We start from the raw sequence: 19,755 nt of genomic DNA on the forward strand, positions 1-19,755 counted from the left end.
GGCAGCTTCCTCTTTCATTTCTTACCCCCATTCCATATTCACCTACTACGTTTCCTTCTCTTCCTTTTCTTCTATCGAATCCCAGTCACCCATGACTATTAAATTTGCGTCTCCCTTCACTATCCGAATAATTTCTTTTATCTCATCATACATTTCATGAATCTCTTCGTCATCTGCGGAGCTAGTTGGCATATAAACTTGTACTACTGTGGTAGGCGTGGGCTTCGTATCTGTCTTGGCCACAATAATGCATTCGCTATGCTGTTTGTAGTAGCTTACCCGCATTCCTATTTTTTTTTATTCATTATTAAACCTACGCCTGCATTACACCTATTTGATCTTGTATTTATAACCCTGTATTCACCTGACCAGAAGTCTTGTTCCTCCTGCCACCGAACTTTACTGATTCCCACTATATCTAACTCTAACGTATCCATTTCCCTCTTTAAAGTTTCTATCGTACCTGCCAGATTAAAAGGAGCTGACATTCCATGCTCCAATCCATAGAAAGCTAGTTTTGTTTCTCCTGATAACAACGTCCTCCTGAGTAGTCCCTGCCCGGAGATCTGAATGGGGGACTATTTTACCTCTGGAATATTTTACCTAAGTGCACACCATCATCATTTAACCATACAGTAAAGCTGCATGCTCTCGGGAAAAATTACAGCTGTAGTTTCCCCTTGCTTTCAGCTGTTCGCAGTACCAGCGCAACAAGGTTGTTTTGGTTAGTGTTAAAAGGCCAGATAAGTCAGTCATCCAGACTGTTGCCCCTGCAACTACTGAAAAGGCTGCTGTCCCTCTTCAGGAACCACACCTTTGTCTGGCCTCTCAACAGATACCCCTCCATTGTGGTTGCCCCTACGGTATGGCTATCTGTATCGCTGAGGCACGCAAGCGGACCCCACCAACGGCAAGGTCCATGGTTCGTTGGGGCAATGTATCCATATCTGTTATAGATGCACTTGAAAATGCCTGAAACTAATAGTGCTGAATAAAATACAGTTTTAAAATACAGCATAGTAGAATGATGTCTTCAGACACTTCCCCTTTCTGTTTCATTTATCGTTTGGACTGTTTAATCTCAAATCATATGAAAATACAGAAATTCTGTTTCTTTGTTTGATACAGTGATCTTCATGTCTTGGATGTTTTATAAGATCTTTCCTTATTTTATTTTGCAAACAGTTCATCCAAAAGTCCAGTACAGGCCTATACTTGTTGCTTTGGGCTCAGTTTACATGTTTCTGTTGTCATTTGTTATAATTCTTTCTGTAAATATATGCTGTATTTAGTCTCTAAATTCCACTTAGTAGTGTGTTCAGTTAGACACCATAATCATTTACATTTAAATACATACATTGCAAGCCTTCATAGGGTGAATGCAGAGTATACCTCCTGCCATTGCCAGTCATTGCCTTTCCTGTTCAAACTGAAAATGGAGCAAGGGAAAAACGACAATCTATACACCTCCATACGAGCCCTGATTTCTCTTACCTTCTCTTCATGATCCTTACACAAGATATATGTTGGTCTGTAGCCTGTCACAAATGCCAGTTCTCTAAATTTTATCAATAGTGTTTAATAGACAGAGCTTCTTTCTTCCACGTATTTCCATTTGAGTTGTGAAGCATTTATGTAATATTCATGTGTTGATTGAAGCTACTGATAACCACTTCAGCATCATGCCTCTGAATTGCCTTAATGTCTTCATTTAATTTCAGGCACACATGAGCAGTACTCAAGAGTGAGTCACACAATTGTCCTGTATGTGGTCTCCTTTCTAGATGACCTATATTTTCCTGGAATTCACCCAATAAACTTGATTTTGTTTTCTTTACAACTGACCGTATGTGCTTACTTCATTTTGTGTTGCTTTTCTGTGTTATGCGTAGACATCTAATAGATGTGAATGTGTAAAGCAGCACTCCAGCAATACAGTATTCAAACAGCAGAGGATTGTTTTTCCTGCTCATTTGTATCAACTTATATTTTTCCTGCCATTCGTCAGAGCAAATAGAAATTTTATACTGTGTGCTCCCAGTCACTCAACAATGACATTTCCCCATACACTACAGTGTCATTAGCAAAATCACATTTTGCTACTCACACTTTTTGTCAGATCATACTGAGGAAAAGAGGAGTTCTGTCACATTTTCCTGGGGCAATTCTGATAATATCTTTGCCTCCAATGAACACTTCCTGTTGAGGACAATACGCAGTATACAAAGAAAGTCTTAGAGCCACTCACATAGCAGAGAATCTATTACATATACTCATTAATAATCTGCAGTGTAGCACTATGTCAAACACTTTTCAAAAATCTTTCTGTTACCCTTCATCCATGGTTTGCAGAATTTTGAGTGAAAAAGGGGCAAGTTGAGTTCAATTATGATTTGTGGATAGACGCTTTTCTTGCTCAAGGAAATTTATTAGATTTGAACTTAGAAAATCCCTGAGAATACTGCAGCAGACTGATATTGAAGATACTGGACTGTAATTTTGTGGGTCTGTTCTTTTCCCCTTCTTATATACGGGACCATTTGCACATAATTGCTATTTGTATTTGTATCACTTTGTCTCCCTGAAAGGTTTGTTTAGCATCATTAGTATTTGAGCTTGAAGGCACTTACATGTTTATTATTACTGTAACATCTATATCACACCTGATATCATCTATATCACACCTGATACCTCTCCTGTTCTGTGTAATTCATGTAAGATGACTCTTTATTTCAGCCTTTAAAACAGCTGCTATACATGCCCTGTCTGTAATGTTGAACACTGCAGTATATCCATGAAGAGTGATTACCTTATCAATATGCACTTCTTGTGACAATCTGATGTCAGTTTCTGAGGCACAGATCCTTAGACTTGTATTGTATTGTAGTTGCTAACTTTTGAATTAATGAAATGTGAAAAGATGGACACTACATTACATTTATCATTTTCCATGGATCCCTTGGTGAGGAGTCTCTGAGATGTGGAAAGAGCTTCCCTGTGATTGCCTGATCTAAAGTGACCTAGCCCAATTGTTCATCTACCTGATTGTATGCATCTTGTAATGAGACCAACCAAATTGATATGGGCTCCTCGATAGTTGTGTTGCCAATACCTGTTGTATACTGATGACCATTTCATCAGATTTACATCTTTGATTGCCAGTAATTGTGTCAATATTTCATTTTCCAATGTTTGGTTCCATCTGAGTTCCTTGCCATGACATGTATTGTAACCCTCTTTCATTTCTCCATTTCTTCTTTTACCTCTTCCAAATTGTCTGTATTATTGGCCTCTTCTAGAATGTTACAGTTCACTCTTGTAACAATTATATCTTACATGATTAATTTTTGTGTGTTTTCTGTGCCTTTGGTTGTCACAACTATTGTTTGTCTTTTTCTAGAATTCTACATGACCCACTATTCAGTTCATTTGTGTTTTATTCTTGTATCATTTGCATCCTGTACATTTTGTCTTTTGTTTGTTCATTATTGATCTCATCTGTATGCCAGATTACTTTGCATTCACTGGTGTATGATATCCTAGACCATGAGGTTTTACTTCTGTGGGTTCATTCTGGGACACTTTTTTATCGTTTTCTGGTTGTTAACCTTGTTGGACTTTATTAGGGCTAATTACTTTTATGTATGTCACAGTTTCATGTTCATTCTCTTTTATTGAAGCAACAAGTTGCAGTTGTAGTTGTGCAGGTTTTCTGGTATTGGAATCCACTCTGATGTGGTTGGGGGAATTTCAGTATGTATGTGTTCTGGATTTTCCATCATAACTACAACACCCCTACACTCTTCAACATGTATGTAGAAAGGTATGTGCTTCTCTAATAACACTTTCATGTTTCATGTCTCACTTTCTTCTGAGTATCTAATGTTACCCACCCACGTGTTGCTTCTGGTGTCTGTTACTGTGAATACATTGACAACTTGATGAAGTATTTAAAATGTCCGATTAAAATTTCTGATGTTTTTTATGTCTACTCCTATTACAGAAATTATTATGTCACTTTTTACTCTATCCTGATGTTAAAATTTAGCTCCATTAATAAATTCATCCGTAATCTTCACATTTGCACTCATAGTTTTCAGTTTTATATTGTGAAGTCATACTAAATTCAAATATCATCACCTAGAAGATCGTACATCCAGTCTTGAACATTAACAGCTTTTTGTTGCACTACATTTTCTACAGACACGTATGTCAGAGTATCATGCCATATGCATCTAGTCATTTCATTGTATTCCATATCATAGCTGCACAGCACGGTTAATGTACCTTGTTGCTAACACAAACAAACAGACCTCCCCATTTGATCATTGTCAGCTGTAAAATTTATTCTCATTCCTGCTGGTCTACAACAGCCACAGGTTGCAGATTGGATTATTGAGCCACTGTGCAACACCACTTGTATTTTTCTGCACACAATATATTTTATGGTTACAAACACTATAGTCTTCTCAGAGAAAAGTCTGTTTTATGTGGCACATGAAGTGTACCACAAGTACAGGTGTCAAGGAGCTGTTGCCCTGGAGGACGATTGATTCATGCCCTCCCATCAGTATGATGAAGAAGGTATCAGTATTCTTCAGACCATGCAACTCTCTGCCACTGTGCCAACGTCCAGTGCTGATTGGTCATATGAATATATCAGTCATAGTTGCCAGTGTCATTGTGTTAACATTGTCTGATGCTAGTCCCAACACAGTTCAATGCCTGTCCTGCTTTATCAGTCTGCCCAGCCTATGACGTCCGACATTTACAATGAGGGCTGGCTCCCCAATCCCATTTTGTCTGGAAGTGATTTCACCTTGATTTTGCCACATATTGAAGACACTCACCCCACAGCACTCCTCGAACCCCCAACAAATCGAGCAGTTTCCGAAATGCTCGTACCGAGCCTCCAGGTCATCACAATCTGCCCTCAGTCAAACTACATCTACATCTACATCCACATCCACATCAAACTCCACAAACCACCTAATAGTGTGTGGCAGCGGGTACTTTTTGTGCCACTAACTGAGCCTTCAAACCGTGTTCCACTCGCAAATAGCGTGTGGAAAAAATGAGTGCCGGTAAGCCTATGTAGTGGCTCTAATTTCTCGAATTTTTTCCTCATGGTCATCAAGCGAGATGTATGTGAGGGGAAATAAAATGTTGTATGACTCTTTCTGGAAAGTGCTGTCTCAAAATTTCAACAGTAAATCTCTCCGTGATGCACAGCACCTCTCTTGTAATGCCCGCCAGTTGAGTTTGTTGAGCGTTTCTGTAACACTCTTGGGCTGGCTAAATGTCCTGTGACAAAGTTTTTGCCACTCTTCATTGGATGTTCTCTATCTCTTCTATCATTCCTATCTGTTAGAGATCCCAGATATGTGAACAATACTCAATAATCGATCAAACAAGCACCTTATAAGCCACTTCCTTTGTGGATGAGTTGCATTTCCTTAAGATTCTTTCTATGAAGATGAGTCTGGCATCTGATTTTCCCACTAATTTTTTATGTAGTCATTCCACTTAAGGTCACTCTGGATAGATACTCCTAGATATTTTACATTAGACACTGTTTCCAGTAGTTTGTATCAATTGTGTAGCTGTACAGTAGTGGATTTCTTTTCCTGTGTATCACAATATGTTGCATTTATTTACATTCAGTGTCAACTGCCAGAGCCTGCACCATTCATCAGTTCTCTGGAGGTCGTTCCGCAAAGCATTACTATCTTTGGCATTGCTACTTTGTTAACCGCTACTATGTTAACCGCGTCATCTGCAAACAGCCTTAAAGAGCACCCAGTGCTTTTGTACTAGATCATTTATATACATTGTAAACAGTAATGGTCCTATCACACTCCCTTGGGGTACTCCAGAAGTTACCTTTACATCTGTAGATTTTGTTCCATTAAGAGTGATGTGTTGAGTTCTATCTGCAAGGAAGTCTTGAATCCAGTCACAAATCTGCTCCAATACTCAATAAGCTCATATTTATTTCACTAAATGGCAGTGCGGGATGGTTTCAAATGCCTTCCTGACGTCAAGGAACGTGGCATCAACATGAGCAAGGCACAGTGGATCTCATGGAGGAACAGCAAGAGCTGATTTTCGCAGCATCTCTGTGTGTGGAATCCACGTTGATTTTTATAGAGGAGATTTTCACTCTCCAAAAACTTCATAATTCTTTAGCATAAACATGTTTCATAACTCTACCACAGATTGACGTCAACAACGTAGGTCTATAATTGTATGAATCTGTCCTACGGCCCTTCTTAAAAACGGGAGTGATCTGCACTTTCTTCTACTTGCTAGGTGCCCTTCATTGTTCAAACTATATATGATAAATTACTACTAGGAGGCGAGTAAGTTTTTTTGCTTGATCTTTGTAGACTCTTACAGATATCTCATCTGGCCCTGACGCCTTTCCACTACTAAGTGATTGTAGTTATTTTTCTATTCCATGATCGGTTATCTCAATATCTGCCATTTTGACGTTTGTACAGTGATTGAAATGAGGGACAATGTTACGATCTTCTGTGGTGAAACAATTTCGGAAAACCAATATCACTGTTTCAGCCTTCTCTCTGTTATCTTCCGTTTCGGTGCCAGGATCATCACTGAGTCAATGAATAGGTAATTTTGACCTGCTTACTGATTTTACATACAACCAAAACCTCTTACAGTTTTTACTAGGTCAGTTGACAAAATTTTACTTTCAAAGTTATTGAACACTTCTCTCATTGCTCTCCTTATGCTCATTTTCATTTCATTCAGCTTTTGTTTGTCAGCTATCTTTGTAATTCTCTTGAATCTGAGATGAAGTTCTCTTTGTTTATGTAGCAGTTTTCTGACAAGCTATTAAATAGTGGTGGGTCTTTCCTATCCCTTAAGACTTAATCAGAACATACTTGTCTAAGGCATATTGCGTATGCCTTTGAATTTTTTCCATTTGTTCTCCACATCTTTGCCCTCATCACCGAATATTTGATGCTGACTGCTCAGATACTCTGAAATTTTTATCCTGTCACTCTTGCTAAGCAAAAAATCTTCCTACTTTTCTTAACATTCTTTCTAATACCCATTGTCATTGATGCTATCACAGCCTTATGATCACTGATACCTTCCTCTATATTAACTGATTCAGTAATTACAAGTCTGTCTGTTGCCAGAAGATTTGTGACATTACCCTCATGAGTAGGTTCTCTATCTGCTCAAAGTAATTTTTGGTCAAGACATCCAAAACAATCTCACATGAATTCCTGTCTGTGGCACAAGTTTTGATAACATGACACTCCCAATCTATTTCTGGCAAGCTGAAGACACCCCTTATTACAGTGGCAAGAAAAGAAGAATTATTAATGGTATTCTGCAAGTTCTGTCTGAAGTGCTGTACCACTAGAGCTCCTGATCCAGGCGGTCTATAAAAGCATTCAGTTACAATTTTTGATCAATCTTTGATACTTAACTTCACCCTGATTAATTCACAATCAGAATCCATGATAACCTCACTACATTTTATTGAATTCTTTACTACAATAAATATTTTGCCACCATTTGTGATGAAGCAAGCTGGGATAAATTTAATTCCCCTCTTGTTTTGCCATCATTCTCCTTATTTTTTTCTCCTTATTTTTTTTTTCTCCTTATTTTTTTTTCTTTCAATTTTAACTGATTACCATTAACATATGTGAATAGAATCTGCATTTTCATAAAAGAGAAAGGCTGACCCTCAGTTTTAAGGAATATAACACCAGATCTAAATTTTTGCTTAGTTTTATGTATGTAATTGATTTTCTAATTTATTTCGATTATACCTAGTTAGTATCTTTTATTATAGGGCAAAATCAGTAATTGTTTCGTAACTTAAATTCTATTGTTGATGTATAAACAAATATAAATTCTGTAATAATTATAAACATTTGGAAGATGAAATACTAGTAATCTTAAAGTATTTATTTGGCTCTATTCAAAAACATGTTAGCAAAACCAGCCCTTCATTAATTCCAAAGTAATTAACAGTTTGGTCAAAAGTATTGTTTGCATACCTATATTTGTTAATTTCACAATTTAAACAAATAATTCGCCTTAACTCTTGCAGTAGAAGAAACTGTTAAAAAGAACCAATTTTTTGATGTATTCAGTTAATTGAATGAGTTAAGTTTTAATTGTAATTTCTGTAAATTAAACTTTGAACAATGTGTAATTTCAGCACCTATTATTGTGATGATATATAAGGGCCCGATTTTGGGTCACGAGTCGGTCAGTCCACAGCCGAGTTTCCGACAAGTAACCTGTGCTGGTTAGAACAACAACAATGCTTCAATTTAACTGTGAAATAATTGTTAAACAATTAGGCTGTGTGTAAAAACCAATGACAGTGACTGCTCCATACGTACCTGATTATTCTTCAAGAACTGGGGACTTTGTTGTTATGTTTTTACTGCTCGTAGATGTTCAACAGTAAACTAGTGTAGCAGTATGTGGAGTTTCGCCTGCATACTATTAATGAGGCTTATCACATGTTAAACAGTAGTGCACTGGCCATATAACAGTGTATTATTGGGGGGTTGTGAACACTGAAATTAAAGTACTATGAAACACAACTGTGCACCTGTCTGCTACATAATTTGCAGTAGTTAGTGTTGGGATCCACAACCCATTTTTTCAGCCAGTGTAGCAATGCAGTACTTTGACACTGAGGACAACAATCAACAAACGAAGAGATAAAGCAGGTGGAACCACCACGCACTGGCGACTAATCTATCCTTATGACAAACATTCCAATCTGAACTTAGGATTTCATTGTCATTAATGTCCAGCTTCAACCAGATTTCTGTTCTTAACACTATCTGTTCATTATAACCTTCAGTAAGTGATACTAATTCTGGGACCTTTCCTTGGATGCTCCTGCAGTTTATTAAAATCATATTAATCTTTTCTATCTCTGATCTGTGGCAACAAACATTCTCTGAGGACATTGTGGCTAATTTATCAGGCAAATTGTCTTTGATCCCAAGAGAGGATATCTGTAACCTAAAAAAGCCCCAGATGCATGCTACATGTACTCTGCTACCCTAGTAGCTGATTCCCAAGTGTAGTGCATGCCTGAACTATTAAGGGGGAACACTACAATTCTGCACCCAATAGTGGTGGTCAAGAAATTCACATCCAATACTGTCACAGAGTCATATGAGCCCCTGGTTTAGACTTTCCACTCTGCTCCAAACTAGAGGACTGCAATCAACCTTGGGTATGATGCTACAAATAGACAGTTTATCCTGCACCCTGCGTGCGATGCCAGTTGCTTTCACCAAATCAGCCATCTGCTGAAAGGAGCCAAGGATGCTCTCAAAGCCAGGCGATAGGCATCATTCATGCCAACATGTGCCACTATACGCAGCCGGTTGCTCCCAGTGTGCTCAATAGCCGCTGTCAGGGCCTCCTCCACATCACAGACGAGATCCCAACCAATCATACTGAGTGCACACTGGCATTCTTTCTTACCTTGCCTCCTATTTCCCCGAGGGGCTCCATCACCCTCTTAACATTGGAGCTCCCAATGACAAGCACACCCATCCACTGCATTTGTCTGGACTGGGCAGGAAAATTAGCTAACGGCCCAATGGGAGAGGCATCCCGTGCTGGCTCAGGCTTACCATCAACAGTGGGTAGCAACTCATATCTGTTGCTGAGGCATAGGGAGCTGGTCGCTTGACCTGCTCCCTCTTATGCCTTCCGCCCAGTGACATGTGAACCTACCACTGTCTGCCACCCACTCTTGACTGAGGATGGACCAGTCAGCCTCAGCTAGATGGCGTGCCTTCCCCATTCTACACATGAATAACTTTCATTGATACTACATGTACCTTGTGTAGGTCTCACTAGCAGTCATTCCTCACCAGGTGACACTGGTATCACCTGGATGGGTTTATATCAATAGTGGGTCAGTGGTCATAATGCCCTGGCTGATCAGCATACATAAGAAAATTCAGCACATTGTCTAGTATAGCTTAGCAAATGTTGCACCTCAGTATGTTTACTCATTCTGGATATATTTGTGGTGGCGTATCTTTGCTGCCTCACCCTGTATAGTAATGGAAACTACAGGCCTTTTAGTAGAACACCAGTCAAAAGAAACATGACTGTGATCTTGAGATTGCAGTAAAACCATCTTCTACCTGAAGTTCTGCTTAAGTTAGTTATGTCTTTACCTTCTTTTTCTTGCTGCTATGTACATCCACTGATTATTTATAACTTGAAGTGAGAGCTTTTGATTCTATAAACTAAGGGTTCCATCAAATTTTTCATGTGACTGTGTTTCTTCGCATCTACATGTTATTATTGTAAATGTAAGGTGCATACTGTTACATATTATATTAAGCATGTTCTTTGGAAAGCTTTATTTATGTTGTAGACTTTTGAATAAAATTTAATTTGTAAGTTTTTGTTTTAGTACATCCACAGTATATGCTGCTTAATGTTTTCATTGCATTGTTGGAGTTTGTTTGTGGCTTTTCCCATCCTTATCAGTGCTAGATATACAAGTCAGTACATGCATAAAAAAATTGATCACAGAGTGGACTTGTAAATAACGATAGGTTTCCTATAAGTTTTACAGAATCATTGTGTTTGACGTTCAGGAATGGTTTAAAAGCTCTTTACTACGACCCCCATCTCATGCCCTGTTCTGGCAGAAAACAAAGATTATGTCTTTGTAATGTATCCTAGATATTTTCATAAGCTGTGCAAAATCAGCTGAAGGTGATCTGCATTTGATAAAATCAAGAGTTTGATTCTTCACCACATACTGAATTAGCGGACAGAAAGTTTATGTGTAGTCTGATAACTATTCCCAACCAATATTTTCAGGTTGAAGACAATCTTTACATACGTTAATACACCTAATTCCAGTTATAATTGTCATACACATTGTTATTGCCTCACAAAAAATTTATGTTTTTTTAATTAAATTTAGTTTTAGTTTGGATATTTCTTCATTATTTTTATTAGAATGCCAAATAATGGTGACACTGCATAGGCAACTATTGTGCAATAGTTTATTCACAGATGAGCTATATCAATCATTTTTATCCTTCTTACAGAACAATATGTGGCATTAGTGAAGATACAACACAAAGGCATATAATTCGTGCTGCACTTGAAGCCGTCTGTTTCCAGATAAGAGACATCCTTGAAGCTATGAACAAAGATTGTGGAATTCCTCTTCAGAAGCTACAAGTAGATGGTGGCATGACTTCTAACAACTTATTAATGCAATTGCAAGCTGATTTGACAGGGATTCCCGTCAGTAAGTTACTGCATTGAGGCTGTACATGATTTTGCAACTGCTTGCTATTTCTGAAGTACAATAGTATACTGTGCAGTAATTTTTTTTCGAACAGGTATTGGAACATTAGATATGATATGGAGAAATATTTACGTGGCACCCTGAGTCCTCTACTGCAAGCAGAAAAGGGATTAAAAATAAACAAATAGCAGCACAGTGGAACTTTGACAATTAGCATAATTCATTCCAGAATCTTAATTGTAATGTGAAACACTCATTAAATGAAATAATTTATCCCATATAAATTAATGTAAAATACAATAATGCATTCCATGCAGAAAAAGTTCTAAAAGTTTATCTTATTCATGCCATTTACTCAACAAAAATAATACATACATTATTATGTACTTTATTATGCACGCTACATAACTAATTCTTTTTTACTAGGATGCTATCTATAGTCATTTGTTTCTGCCAATGCTTTGACACTTGGCAAAAGTGCGATACAGCAAGGCCTTTGTCAAAAATAGATCACACACGTGCGCGTGCGCACACGCCCCCCCCCCCCCCCCCTCCCCACACACACACACAGCAGTGCGTTTGTGCGCGAGTGCAAACACAATTCACACACACATGACACATGACTTTAGTCTCTGTCAGCTGCCAGAGACTGCAGTCGTGTGTGTGTGTGTGTGTGTGTGTGTGTGTGTGTGTGTGTGTGTGTGTCTTGTCTATAGCTGAAAACTTATTTTGTGACGTCTTTTTGTTGTGCCTATCTGCGACTCAGCATCTCTGCTGTATGGTGAGTAGCAACTATCCTTTTCATAATATTGTACATTCCTTGCTGGATTTTCCATTGTTTAATTACTGTCAAACAAATTTGTAGCACACGTAGCCACTGCTTCATTAGGGTGATGATTTTCAATGTATGATGCAATCTATTACCATGCTTTCATAATTTCTCTTATTGCATCAGAAGATTGCTCCTTTGTTATTACAGCCTCCTCCTCCTCCTCTGAAGAACTTTCCACAACTTCCTGCTGTGAAACACACTATAGCTCCATAAGCTCTTCGGTGGTCATTTCTTGGCTGTGATTTCCATAAGCTCAGCGAAGTCATTGCTATCCACTTCTAGTCCCATGCTCTTGGCCAAGGACACAATCTCATTGACTGCAGGCACCACAGGTACTGACTCAAATGCCTGAGAGTCACATTCAACAATGCACTCCAGTCAAAGCTTCTTTGAGGCAGAAGTGAGAGTTCTCTTGGTAACCACTTCCCATGCCTTTCTGATCACCTGGATACAGGCAACAATGTTGAAGTGATATTTCCAAAACTCTCTGAGAGTAGCTTCAGTCAACTGAAGGCAATGCTGAAAGAGTCCATTGGTGTAGAGCTTCTTAAAGCTAGAAATAATCTGTTGGTCCATAGGCTGGAGTAACAGAGTGGTATTGGGAGGCAGAAATTGGATCTTGATGAACTGAAATTCTTCTAGGAACTGGTCTTGTAGGCTTGGAGAATGGACAGCAGCATTGTCCATAACAAGCAAGACATGGAGTGGCAGATTCATCTGAAGCAAATATTTTGTCACCAAAGGACCAGACACTTGATTGATCAAATCACAAAAAAGATCACGTCACCCAAGCCTTGTTGTTGGACCACCACATCACATTCAACCTGTTCTTCTGGACTGTACACTTCTTGTGAAGGCTCATGGAGTTTCTGAATGGTAAACAAGCAGCAGTTTAATTTTCAAATCACCACTTGCATTGGCACAGAACAGCAGTGGTAAATGGTCATTCATTGGCTTGTGATCGGACAAAGTGTTCTCCTCTACTTTTATAAAGGTACACTTTGGCATCTTTGTCCAGAATAGACCCATTTCATCACAATTAAAAACCTATTGCGGCAGATAATCCTCAGAATTTATGAGCATCTTGAAGTAGCTGACGAAGTTCTCTGCTGCCTTGTGTTGGAGCTGGCAGCTTTGCCGTACTCTATCTATCTCCTTCATCTTTTCCTTGTTCTTGAGGACAGTGCAAATAGTTGATGGAGACAAATTGTATGTGTGTGCTAAATCAGAAGTGCTCACACTGTGTCTGTGTTTTTCAATAATTCTATATTTCATTTCTAAGGTCTGTTTCTTTCTCTTATGGTCATCTTGTGGATTTATCTTTGGGGACATTTCTACAATTGTTACTAACCTGAAACTACATTACTTGTGGAAATGGAGTTCTACAGGTGGTTTGTTTATGTGCCCTTTACTGTTTGGCAGCATGCCATCTTTACAGCTACTTTGCAGGTAACATGCTGTCAAATGATAAAAGGCATATAAACAACCCAGCCTGTATAAATTCACATCTACAGGTAATGTAGTTTCAAGTGCACAATTGAAAAAAAATAAAATAAAATGCACATGTTATAGTTTTTAGGCTTAAAGTCAGAAAACAGCCATGAACTTTGTGTGTTCAAATCAAGAGGCACAGAAGATGACATATAGGTGCTGAAACATGTCTGTAAATATAAAAAGAAATACATTGTGTTTTGTAGAAATCAGAATTTAAGAACCCCTAATTCATGCCACCACCTGGTTACCTCAACCTATGGTTTTTAGTATACCATGAATGAAGAGCCTGAGTTGCATTTTGTATGATTAGTGTTTGTGGAATCCGTGCTTATTTGCAATGAAGAAAGCTAGTTTGTTATGTTATGATTTGTTTGTTATGAGTTGCTGTTATTCAGCAGCAAAATGGGATGATTGGTGTACAATGGTAGCCCTATACTACACCCAACTGTTACCACTGTGGATAAAGAGAGCAGACTAGAGGATGTCCCATCAGGTGCCGCACAAGCTTATTGTGGGACGGTTTTGATGAGCATGCTCAACAAGAGCATTAAAAATGCCTTGTAGCATGCATACAGAATTGCAAGAAGTTTGTGCAAGAGTATTGTTCTGCTGTCCCTGTCCAGCATCAAAGGAGGCATTTGATTCTACCCCAGAGTAATAACTGGCAGTTGGTCCTCACCATATACCACAAGGTGATGCTTCATGCAATTTCTGAATGGCTTTGTGGTATTCAGGTGGGTTATTAAATGCCCGTGCATGGGTCAGTGATTAAGCAGGTGGCCCACTGATCACCATGGGTAAGACAAGAAATTGAGAGGAAATGAAGTGCCCTCATCAGAATAGAAGCAGCTCACCAGCTTCAGCATAGAAACTGGATATAGGACTGATACTAGAGGCCCCTGTGGTCAGCTAATTGTTTCATTATGGGTAGTGGGATGATGTTAGGCATATAAGTGTGGTTGACCCATATAGATGGCACTGATAACCTAGTCCAATTTGCATGACAGTATTGTAGAATTTGAGCAAATATATCTGCCCTCTGATACTTTGGCTTAAGTACAACATTAAATGTTATAGAGTGTCTAGCTTTTATTCTCTGAGGGGTGGTAACCATATAAGTTTATGGTTGGAGAACAGACCCAGAAACACCACTGAATCTTGTCATGCTCAGAATGGTGTGTCTCAGTCACAAAACAGGCAGATAGAAGAAGATATGTCAACATGGTTGTAATAGGACCACAAATCCTTCTTCGTCAAGAACTGGAAGTCATGAACTGCCCACTTCTCCAAACTCGTAGCTGCAACTGATGCAGCCTGTCTGCAGGATTGGAAGAACAGCAAAATACAATAATATTATCTGTGTATAATGAGCAATGTAATGGCTCCTAACAGTGGAAGTACTAATATTAGTAACACTGACAAAGATGGTGGCAAAGGGGAATACCGTTCTTACATATGAAATAGTCCAACCGACTTAGAAGAACCATATGTAGATGGGTAAATCCCTATAGAAGTTCCATTGATATAGCTGCCTAAGAAAACAAGGCTCCCATGTATCATCGACATCTCAAGATTGCTGCATCTAGCAGTGTCAGTTTTATCAGTGAAGGAATGATACATGAACCCATTATATAAACAACTAAGGAACTGCCTGGATTCAAGAACCCAGACAATACAGCAGTTTCATGTTAACTATTCAAGTCTTCTACGGTTTCTGTAAGACTTTTCCTATCATTAGTTAGCTGAAGTAATTCCTACCAATTTTGCCTCCAGAATGCTAGTTAGTATTCTTTTGTTCAGCTAGTTTTCTTATTATTATTGTCTCTTTTTCAGTTAATTCTGTATTATTATCTCTTTTATTCAGGATGTTTACATTCCCAGATAATACTTTCACTATTTTCTTCAATACTTTCATTTTTAGTATTTATTTCCTCTAGATTTATTATTAGAATGTGTGGGAATGTGAAATTTGAAAGTGTTTGTTTAACGTGCTCCACTGGTCACAAACATACAAACTATCTTTTAGGCATTACTCTGTCATTTAATTTAAATAACACTCTTTGCACTTTTGTCTCAGCTCATCTGGGCAAGTCTAAAAAAAGTGGAGTTCAGTAGGGGTACCAGTGGTGACCTACCAGTGAGTATTTCACATCAACTGTTATACATTCCCTGATATGCATATCACCTTGAGAGTGTCTGGTATCCCAGCTCAGGGAGTTTGAAAGCCTGCACTAAAGCAAGGCCAGCCTTTAGGTAACACTGCTTCAAGCTGCAAGCAATGCTGTTGCAGCTGCAGCACTGGCTATAGAGCCATTCCCATCTGGCGAGCCTATTAGCACTCAAAGTTGTCCTTTAAAGCCAGCAGCACAGCAGCTCAGTCAGTCAGACCGTCAGTCAGTTGTGACTTCATTGTACTCTGGTGTTGATCTTGTTGCATATCATTGTCTTGGGACTAAACTCGCTATGTCTTAGGTTGTTAATGTTAGTTACTGACTTGTTATTCCTCTGTGCCATCTCTGTTGTCCATCCTCTTGTTGTTGTCCTACTGTTTACATTTGGTGACATGCTATCAACACCTCGGCCGAGTGGCCAGTTGTCAAAGTCATTCCCGATCATATCACATTTCAGTCACCATAGACTGAGGTGTCTGTCGTAATGTTTCCTGTTTCATCTTGTGTGGCCTATTTATGAAATGGCATATTTTAACCAATCTGGAAAACATCCCTCTCTGAAAGCTTAGTTGATTATGAGCGAGAGGGGGTATGCAATATTATAACATACTGATCTCATTATTCTAGTGGGAACCTCAACCCAAACTACAGAGTTTTTTTTAGGGATATTGAGCAGTTACCAATTTTGTTACAACTAATAAAGATATATCTGCAGTATTCACATATGGCACTGGGATCTGTAATGGTCCTACCATTAATCATTATTTTAGAGAGACATTTTTCTCTCCATTTCACTGCAAACCCCACTTCTTATAACGGACCAAACAGCTTTGGATTTGTTTTTTGCATTTAAAATGAATGTCTTCTTTGCAGTCAATTTTTTAGTTTAACTACTTTGTCAATTTTTTTGTATGTGCTTACATATTTAAGAAATTCTGGATTTCAATTAATGTTTGCCTCCAGATGCAGCTTCCTCTTCTTAATGCTAGACACTCTACTTCCTTTTGTCACCCATGATATTCTTTTATGAGACTCAGTCCATACTGTAGAAAAAGGAAAGCATTCATTGAATAGCTCATGAATTTGGTTGAAAAGTTATTGTAATTGTCATTTGTTTTAGTGTGTTTGCTGACTGACCATATGGTAGGCTTAGTTTTTTAATAAATATTTCCACATTTTCTTGGCTGAAGTTCCTACATCTATTTGTTGTGCCACCTAAATTTAAGTTCGACAGTGATTCAAATAGTGCTGCATAGTCTGCTCCTCCTAAATCTAAAATACATTTTTCTTTGGCATTGTATTTATAACTACTTACAATATTATCAATATATGTTGAAGTAGTTTTCTGCAACTCTTGTGCTTTGGTCAAAATTTAGATTTAGTGCATTTATGGCTATCAGATTTTTTAAATGTGAAGCAAATTTGTCTTCAGTTCTTACATCTGTGTTGCAGTCGGCACATATAAATACACACATCAGAAAAGTTTTGCATCACCTCGGTTCTGAGAGTTCCAGAACCTGTACATAAAATTGGAATAGAGATCAACATAAGCATCATTTCTGCCCCACACATTGCATGTTGGACTGCCATACAACCAGACCTGTAGCAGTAGTGGTCCAGATTGCTGTACACACTGGTACCTCTAATACCCAGTATCACATTCTCTTGCATTAATGCATGCCTGTATTCATTGTAGCATACTATCCACAAGTTCATCAAGGCACTGTTCGTCCAGATTGTCCCACTCCTCAACGACGATTTGGCTTAGATCCCTCAGAGTGGTTGATGGGTCACATCGTCCATAAACAGCCCTTTTCAGTCTATCCCAGGCATGTTCGATAGGGTCATGTCTGGAGAACATGCTGGCCACTCTAGTCGAGTATTATCATGAAGGATGTCATTCACAAGATGTTCACGATGGGGGCATGAATTGTTGTCCTTGAAGACGAATGCCTTGCCAATGTGCTGCCGATATTGTTGCACTATCGGTCGGAGGATGGCATTCAGATATCATACAGCCATTACAGCACCTTCCATGACCACCAGCGGCGTACTTCGGCCCCACATAATGCCACCGCAAAACAGAAGGGAAACTCCACCTTGCTGCTCTCGCTGGACAGTGTGTATAAGGCGTTCAGCCTGACCGGGTTGCCTCCAAACACATCTCCGACGATTGTCTGGTTGAAGGCATATGTGACACTCGTTGGTGAAGAGAATGTGATGCCAAACCTGAGCGGTACATTCGGCATGTTGTTGAGCCCATCTGTACCATGCTGCTTGGTGTCGTGGTTGCAAAGATGGACCTTGCCATGGCCATCAGGAGTGAAGTTGTGCATCATGCAGCCTATTATGCACTGTTTGAGTCGTAACACAGCATCCTGTGGCTGCACAAAACATCATTCAACATGGTGGCATTGCTGTCAGGGTTCCTCTCATCGACAGTTCCTGCCTCTCTGTATCTCCTCCATGTCCAAACAACATCGCTTTGGTTCACTCCGAGATGCCTGGACACTTCCCATGTTGAGAGCCCTTCCTGGAGCAAAGTAACAATGTGTACGTGATCAATCTGTGGTATTGACCATCTAGGCATGGTTGAACTACAGACAACATGAGCGGTGTACCTCCTTGCTGATGGAGTGATTGGAAGTGATCGGTTGTCGGACCCCTTCCATCTAATAGGCGCTGCTCATGCATGGTTGTTTACATCTTTGGGCGGATTTAGTGGCATCTCTGAACAGTCAGAGGGACTGTGTCTGTGATACAATATCCACAGTCAACGTCTATCTTCAGGAATTCTGGAAACTGGGGTGATGCAAAACTTTTTTTCATATGTGTAGTTTCTTATGCAGTTTTTCAGTTTGTAATTTATATAACAGAGTTTCAAATTAACTAAGAACATATGAACCTCAGGTATGCAATATATACTAATGATTAACATGTTACACTCTTTAAGTTTTGTATACAACTACTTTCAAGTTCTTCATTGAGATGGCTAAAATTCTGTCCGATTTCATAGTTTACTGAGGAATGAACTAATATTCAAGAGCCTCCATACCCGTTAGTTCTACAAAAGCTTGTGGCGAATTTGTAGCCTGGAAGTTTGTTGAGATGGCTGATATTTTCAGTTTTAAGCCAATGATAATTTAGACATTTTACCTTTACTGATTGTTTCATACTTTCTAACAGAATTTGTATATCATAGAGCTTGCTGATCATTCCTTCAGACAGACCTCCAATGTTCAAATGCATAATGAAATTACTACTGCATAAATTATCAGGTAAAGCACCTTTAAAATTAGTTTGTTTACATGGTAAAGGAACTTCTACCTATGTATTGAGCACTTCTTCTGTATTGTTAGAGGTGGGCCAAATCCGACTGGGTTTTGCCCCTTTCACTAGTTTCCCTGCTAGCAGGCACTTAAGGCTAATTTGCTTTTGCAGCTGTTTTCATGCATTATTTTGTCTACAGCCTTGTTTATATCTGATGCTAATCTCTTCTTACCAGATCAATTCTAGTGTTGTACATGTGTTGTAGAACTAAATTTTTCATAATTGTTGACATCAAGAAGTTTAACATTTTTAAATTTCAAACGGAAGTTTTTCATTCATTTGTCAAATTTCACTGTTTACGCAAGACCAGTCTGCCGGATCAAATGCCATACGCAGATTCATTACTATAACATTTGTAATCAACAACAATTGCAAGATAAGGACCAATTTTTTTTAGAAATGCATTGGTCTCGTTGCAGTAAACATCGTTTGATCCCTCTATGAGAACAACACAGTTTTAGTAGGAATGGCACATTCTTGTTCGACACTGTAATCACATTTTTGAACTTCGCTCCAGGCTTAATAAAACCTGAGACACTTGCATTTTGTTTTGCAGAGTCTGATACAAAGTTTGAAACATTTTGTGCAGATTTTGTATCAGTTTTTGATAGTCAACTTTT

At 38.7% G+C, this 19,755-nt stretch overlaps 1 protein-coding gene across 6 annotated transcripts in view; it reads left to right on the forward strand.

The window, feature by feature from the left end:
* LOC126259565 (glycerol kinase) overlaps positions 1–19,755 on the forward strand; it is a 179,913-nt gene that overhangs the window by 153,266 nt on the left and 6,892 nt on the right. For 5 of the 6 annotated variants that reach the window (XM_049956469.1, XM_049956467.1, XM_049956468.1 and 2 more), the window contains exon 9: positions 11,103–11,308. In XM_049956469.1, the coding sequence (XP_049812426.1) occupies positions 11,103–11,308 (206 nt within the window). Of the gene's footprint in view, positions 1–11,102; positions 11,309–11,402; positions 11,580–19,755 lie in introns of those variants that run through there. The other variant, XM_049956470.1, reaches the window with a different exon arrangement.

The sequence above is a fragment of the Schistocerca nitens genome, chromosome 5 (genome assembly GCF_023898315.1).
Source record: "Schistocerca nitens isolate TAMUIC-IGC-003100 chromosome 5, iqSchNite1.1, whole genome shotgun sequence".
NCBI classification, from domain to species: Eukaryota; Metazoa; Arthropoda; class Insecta; order Orthoptera; family Acrididae; genus Schistocerca; species Schistocerca nitens.